We start from the raw sequence: 7,369 nt of genomic DNA on the forward strand, positions 1-7,369 counted from the left end.
AGCTGCTCCCTGCGTCCGGTAAATGCTCTCCCGCGCACCGGCCCAGAACGGTTGTGAACGTCCTCCGGGAGCTGGCGGAGAAGCGGCAGCTTTCAGAGGAGACTGTGAGTTTGCTGCAGGCCCAGTTTTCAGGTACTGCTGGGGGCGTGTGCAGGGCAGGCTGCTCCAGGGGCTCTGTGCTCCCTCGATCCAGTTCTGTTTGACTTTATGGTGTCGACAAGCCCCGATTGTTAGACTTCCTGATCCGATGCTATGGTACAAAGGCTTTGTAACTTGTAAGTTTGGAATCCAACAACCAATCCTGCAAAGAATTAAAATCTCCTTGAAAAGTTTGATTACTTGAGTAATTGCTACGGTACTCAAGTAAAACCTGCAACCAGGGCTGTTAAATCAAACTGTGCCACCATTCACAGAACCACAGAATGGCAAGGGTTGGAAGGGACCTCTGGACATCATCCAGTCCAACCCCTCTGCCAGAGCAGAGTCACCTACAGCCGGTTGCATAGGAACGCGTCCAGATGGGTTTTGAATGTCTCCAGAGAAGGAGACTCCACAACCTTTCCGGGCAGCCTGTTCCAGTGCTTTGTCACCCTCACACTAAAGATTTTCCTCATGTTCAAATGGAACTTCCTGTGTTCCAGTTTATACCCAATGCCCCTTGTTCTGTCGCGGGGCACCACTGAAAAAAGTCTGGCCCCATCTTCTGAACATCCACCCTTTAGATATTTATAAGCATTGATAAGATCACCTCTCAGTCTTCTTTTCTCCAGGCTAAACAGACCTGGCTCTCTCAGCCTTTCCTTGCAAGAGAGATGCTCTAGTCCTCCAGTCATCTTTGTAGCCCTCTACTGGAGTCTCTCCAGTCTTTCTTGAACTGGGGAGCCCTGAACTGGACACAGCACTCCAGATGTGGCCTCACCAGGGCAGAGTAGAGGGGAGGAGAACCTTCCTCAACCTGCTGACCACACTCTTCTTAATGCACCCCAGGGTACCATTGGCCTTCCTGACCTCAAGGGCACATTGCTGGATCATGGCTAACTTGTCATCCACCAAGACTCCCAGGTCCTTCTCCACAGAGCTGCTTTCCAGCAGGTCAACCTTAACCTACACTGGTGCATGGGGTTATTTCTCCCGGGGTGCAGGACCTTGCACTTGCCTTTGTTGCACTTCATTAGGTTGAAGCTGACAGGTGACTGAGTAATACATTTAACTAGGAAAACCCCATCTTTTGTGCTTTCCAGAAGTGAGCTCTGTTAACAATAATATCACCTGAAGAAGCCATTTCAAATTGCAGAGTCAACCATAAATTAATGGCTTCTCTCTTGTGATGTCAATTTTTAAGCAGCATCCTCATGTAAGACAGTCTTTACTCAAAACTGTAGAATGACATTAGATAGGAAAAAAGGGGAAAGACCTGTTGGGGACAGTGTGGTAGGACACACACTCCTTGGCCGCTGCCTGTCCCTAGGAATAGGAAAGGCATGGTAGCAGTACTGCTGTACACTTTGGGACTGTGGTTCCAGAGACAGCCCTGTTGCATTGTGTTCTGCGATGAGTTTGTAGTATGCATCCCTCTCTTAAGTTACCAGCTATTTGTTTGCTTCACTAAAGCTGATTTTTTGTTTTTTTAAGCAGATTTGCCTTGTGAGACGCACAGCTGGAGGCAGATGGCAGAATACTCACCAGAAATGAGGCAATTTGCTTGTATTCTCCACCTCTACCATAATAAGGCCTATGATTTTCTACGGAAGATTTTTCCCCTGCCTCATCCTTACAGCCTGACAAAGCAAGTTTTTATTCATTCATTCTGAATGTATTTCCAGGTACTCATGTAAAAGTAGGTGTAACAGATCTGTCCTGAAAATATTCAGTGGGAGTAGTTTTTCCTTGCCTTGTTCTAGTAACAGAAGGGGAGTGGGAAGCAAATGTCAAGAAATGTTGATACCCTTCGTCTTGGAGAGCTGGTATGTGTTCATCATGCATGCGGGTCACAGCATAAGGGTAACACATTCCTTACGTTAACAGTTTTAGAGGAAGAGTGGAGTTTGAGTATTCCCAGACGAGCATGGGTGTGAGAAAAGCTGCATTTCAGGGCCTCAGCTGCTGTAGCATCTGTATATGTTTACTGGGGAGAAGGAGGAATACAAAAATGTGGAGGTGCTTTACCACACTTTGGCACACGCTCTTTTCCTGTGGAGTGCAGACTTGTGCGAGGGGAGGGATGAGCCAAATACTGGAAGGAAGGGCACATTAAGGGTCATTTAGAAAGGGTCATTTAGAAAGAAGCAGCAGGAGGGAACTTTAGGGACCACTTGCAGTACTCCACTAGCAGCCAAAACTGAGTGAGGACAGATGGACAGGAGTAAATGTCAGTAAGAGGAAATCCAAACCAATAGGGCTACACATGGAAAACTTTGAGACTGTTTCTGGAAAAGGGAGAAGACAAGAACGGAACATGAGAAAGTGAAGGCCTACATAAAGCAGATTGACTGGACCTTTGGTTTTTCTCACCTTGCCCCACAAGGACTCTGGGAAGTTGGTGAATCTTGATGGGTGTCTGTTTCAAAGTTACAGAAGGGGGGTATTTCCATGTCACACATCTCGGCTGCATAACATTGCAAGTAATTGTGTAGGCTGAAAATTTACTACCTGAAGTGCTGTCAGACCCATTAACCAGGAGCGACATTGTAACAGCACACAAAACAAAAGCTGAAGAAACTGTGGCCCTTCAGGTTTTGAGTCTCAGACTGCTGTAGTGCAGTTGGATGATGGACACCAGAGACACACATTGTCCGTGACAGCCTGTGGGGGTTGCACACAGCTTCCTCCAAAGAATCTGCTCAAAGGGGTGCCAGGAGGTGGTGGGCAGAGAGCTGACAGAGGAGAATAGCATTCCACATGGGCTGCCGGGCCTTTTGTATTTTCCAAACTGGATTAAGAGGTACAGTGTGGAGAAAGCCACGTGGGAGGGAGAGCAGCCTGCTGTTGCTGGCCCTCTGCATAGCCTGATCTGCACTTGTGTTTGGTTTAATTTTTGTTATTTCTGTTGTCCTGATCTATACATTGGAGAGGTAGGAAGCTGGTTTGTTATTTCCTTCCATGGTCAGTACTTTTGCTTGGCTTCCCATGTCTAGGATGTGAAAAGAGGAACTCAGACTATGCATTAAGAAAAGCAGGGCTGCTTGCTTTATGCTCTGTGGCTTAGCCTGTTCTGCAGCTTGGGACATGGCTGACCATGTCCTAAGTGGTCAAAGGTGCTGGCTGTTGCTTCAGTTTTCTCAGAACCACATCTAATTGCATCTTCCCTTCTTTTCCAGTTGGCTGTCTAATAACGAGACTGCTGCAGGCTTCAGCAACGACATTTTCCTCTGCCTTCAGGAAAAGGTGGAGAGAGGGGAACAGGCCTACTGCTACTGTGCCCTGATGGCACAAGACATGTCCCTGCAGAAGCAGCAAGAGTGGGACCCACAGACCCAGCGCCTGATGGGCTTTGTTGACTTGGGAGCAGGCGTCCTCGATACTGACGAAGCTCCGCTGGCCTCGGAAGCAATAATCCTCATGGCAGTTGGCATCTCAAGTCCCTGGAGGGCTCCCCTCGGCTACTTCTTCGTGAACAGCACAACTGGCCATCTCCTTGCTCAGCTGCTTCGTCACACCATTAATAAGCTGAACAACATCGGCATCACGGTGCTGGCTGTGACATCAGGCGCCACTGCTCATGGTGCTGAGACTGCCAGAGCTCTGGGGATCAGGATAGATCCTGAAAGGACCCAGTGCACTTTCCAGCACCCGCCTGGCTCTGCTCACAGCATCACATACTTCTTTGACGTTGGCCATGCACTCCAGCTGATAAGGAACACGCTGCAGTGCTTCCAGAAGATAGAGTGGCTCAGTGACACCGTGTGGTGGCAGCATGTGGCAGAGCTGGCAACCTTGCAGGTGGAGAGGGTGTTAGAGCCATGCACTCCCAAGTCAGGTGGACCTGGGGGTGAGGAGAGGTACCACCTGAAGGTCAACCCCGCCACCCCATTATTCAGCGAGGGTGTTGCTGATGCACTGGAGCACCTCCAGAAGCTGGGCCTGGCCTCGTTCCACAACTGCAGTGGTACTGCCAAGTTTGTGCGTTTGATGAGCCGTCTGTGCAACGTTTTTCACGGCAGAAGTCCCTATGGAAAGGGACGGAAGGGGACTTTGTTAGCTGGAAACTACACCAAAGTAATTCACCTCTTTAATGAGGCCAAGAGCTGCTTTATCACCTTAGTGGACTCTATGGGGAGATACATTATTAAGAGCAAACGCAAATTAGGATTCTTAAGTTTCTTGCTCAATGCTGAAAGCCTCAAGTGGCTTTACACCAACTATGTGAGTCTGGAAGGCACTCCTTCCCAACACCTCCTGGCCTCTGCCTTCAGCCTCGACCCACTGGAGCTGTTTCTTGGGGCCCTCAGGCAAGCCTGTGGCAGCAGTGGGAACCCCACCTGCAGCACGTTTCGTGCTGCTTATCACAAACTGCTGGCCAGCTGCAGCCTGGCACCGGGCAATACGATCTCCTCCTTGGACACATCCCTGTCTCATAGGAGAGATCTGACCCTTGGCAGCATTTGTGCTCAGTATAACCCAGCTCGTGAGAGGACACTGGCAGCAGCACACCCTTATTGTGCAGGCTTGCTTTTGCATGGCTCTGTGCTGAGTAATGCACTGACAGACCTATCGCTGCATACACAGAGCATCACCTGCACTGCAGGCTTCGTTGCTGAGGAATTGGCCTCTGCCTTGCCCTGCGAGGCTTGTGTTGCTTCTCTCTTTGAGTCAGACGAGAGCAGGCTAAGATGTGGGTCGGTGCTTTATATAAAAAAGTCAGGTGGAGTGACTCTGCCCTCAGCAAGTGTGCACCACATAACGAGCATTGTGGAACAAGTCCTAAGCTGGTATGGCAAAGTAGGAGATGGCAACAAAGACTCCAAGCTGTGGCATTTGTCTCTAGAACAGAAAATATTCAAGGAGCTGCTGGGACAAAGTCCCCTTTTCCCCACCCTCACAAACCATTTGTTTGATGAGGAATTATGCGTCAGCAATCACTATACAACCTTAGTAAAGAAAATAACACAATGTTACTTAAACATCAGAAGAAACCATGCTAAACACCTGAAACTGAAATACCACTGTGGAGGGCACAGATTGAAGAGACTGAAGGGAAAGCATTTGTTTCCATCATCACTGGGTAGCTGTCAGTCCAGCTAAACCTACACAGGGTCTTGAGTACCCATTGCTGTTACAAGGATGGCAGGTCCCTACTGAGGCTCAGTGATGGCCAGATCTAGGCAACACATGCGAGCAAACCACATGGTGTCTTCCCATGATTAGCCTGGCAAAACTAGTGATAAGCGGTGCTGCGTTGGGCTGCTGCAAGCCGTCTGCTGAGAGTTTGGCTGAGCAAAGCAAGGCAGTTAATCTACTTCTGTGTTCCACCTAGCAGTCCTGCAGAGCAGCTACGTATTTAATTGTGACTCCTGTGGCAGGTCAGGATGAGCAGTGGTTGCTAAAGATGCCTGAGAAAGTTGTAGGGGACGCTGCAGAGCGTTCCTTGGAGGTGCTGAGTGGCTTAGAGCTGTGAGTGCTTTTGCCAGGAGGAGAAAATTGATGCATGGGGTGAAGTGATTCTGCATGCTGGCAGTTTGACTTCACAAAAGCCGATCTGCTTTAAAAAAGCTGGAGGGAAGAAAGTTGACAGAGCTTTTACTTAAAAAGGAAAATAAAGATGAAAAGAAAATGGCACTCCAGTTGTACACAGGTGCTAATCTCCACTCCTACATGTCTCATCAACTGGTTAAGCTGTTTAAGTCTAGATTGCCAAGAGGGGAGACTGCACTATCGAACTACCTCTAATCCCCATATTTTACAAGTGAGGTAGTGGACACTAAACAGAAGCTATTGTCCCTAAAGGCAAGAGGACAGTACTGAGGCAGTGACTCAAGCTGTTGAACCCAGCAGCACCCAGGGGCACTGACACTGCCTCTGGGCAGCATCCTCAAGCACTGACATATGGGTGTGCTGCAGCCAGGCAAGCATTTCAGGTCCCATTGCATAGCTCTGTCAGGTCACCCACTGAACAGTGCCATCTGGCCCTGTCCTCCCAGAGCTGGCACAGGCCCTGCAGCCCAGGGCATGAGGTAGTCTCCTTCTCAGATGTTGTTTGCACTCATCACTTAAATCCTAGATTTGATGCTGCTGTGTAGGGCAGGCTTCTTCAGTCAGCTCATTTCTGAGGCGAGGAAGCTGCCTCGGTAGGCAGTGCTTAAGAGCAGTTTGGTATAACTGCTGCCAAGCAGCTTCCCTTTGACCTGCAGAACAGCAGTTGCATCCATAGAGATGCAACTGTACCCCACAAAACTCTTGCTGTTCCATTAGTTTCAAGCTGCGTGTTAGTAGTTTGGATGAAAAACTGTGATCCACCATGTCCCAGGGCAGGAGTAATATTCAAGGTGTCATTCTGCCTACCAGTGACTTGACAAAACTGTCCCTTGTTCAGTTTGGATTCTTCCTCTTCACCTTAGTCCTAATCCCTCATGGTGGAAACAGAGCTGCTGCACTTAATTACCTGAGCTCTGCTTCCAGAGCAGCATCACCACATAAATCTATGTATTTTCTGCTAGGAGTAACAAAACTAGACTTTTTTTCTGAGTCCAGTAACCTATCAAAAAAAACCCATGTTGAAGCCATTACTAACTGCCATGGAGCCATTCCAGCTACAAGAGACTCTGCAGTAAACAATTTCCCTCTCACATATATGTTTTTTTAGGACAACTGGCAAAATGCTGCAGCCATCTCAGTGGTAAATTGGTTGCACTCGTATAACATTGTAACATTTGCACTGCCTAAACCTCCAGCCCCAATATAGAATCACAGAATGCTTTGGGTTGGAAGTGACCTTAGAGCTCATCCAGTCCAACCCCCTGCCATGGGCAGGGACACCTCCCACCAGACCAGGCTGCCCAAAGCCCTGACCAACCTGGCCTTGAACACTTCCAGGGAGGGGGCATCCACAACTTCCCTGGGCAACCTGTGCCAGTATCTCACCACCCTCACAGTAAAGAATTTCTTCCTAATATGTAGCCTAAATCTACCCTCTTCCAGTTTAAAAACATTCCCTCCTTGTGTTATTGCTCTGTGCCCTTGTAAAAAGCCCCTCCCCAGCTTCCCTGTATGACCCTTCATGAACTGGAACGCCACAATAAGGTCCTCGTAGGGGAGGTGCTCCAGCCCTCTGATCATCTTCATGGCCCTCCTCTGGACCCACTGCAACAGTTCCATGTACCCTTTATCTTGGGGGCCCCAGAACTGTACACAGTACTCCAGGTGAGGTCTCACC

General features: G+C 48.9%; 1 protein-coding gene across 1 annotated transcript; it reads left to right on the forward strand.

The window, feature by feature from the left end:
* Positions 1–46: 46 nt before the first annotated feature.
* THAP9 (THAP domain containing 9) lies at positions 47–4,362 on the forward strand (the record flags this gene model as incomplete). Its single annotated transcript, XM_010180095.1, has 3 exons — positions 47–132; positions 1,636–1,786; positions 3,318–4,362. Coding segments are annotated over 3 exons (1,282 nt in total), but the record flags the coding sequence as incomplete, so codon positions are not given.
* Between the last annotated feature and the right edge of the window lie 3,007 nt (positions 4,363–7,369).

The sequence above is a fragment of the Mesitornis unicolor genome, unplaced genomic scaffold (assembly GCF_000695765.1).
Source record: "Mesitornis unicolor isolate BGI_N332 unplaced genomic scaffold, ASM69576v1 scaffold25762, whole genome shotgun sequence".
Lineage (NCBI taxonomy): Eukaryota > Metazoa > Chordata > Aves > Mesitornithiformes > Mesitornithidae > Mesitornis > Mesitornis unicolor.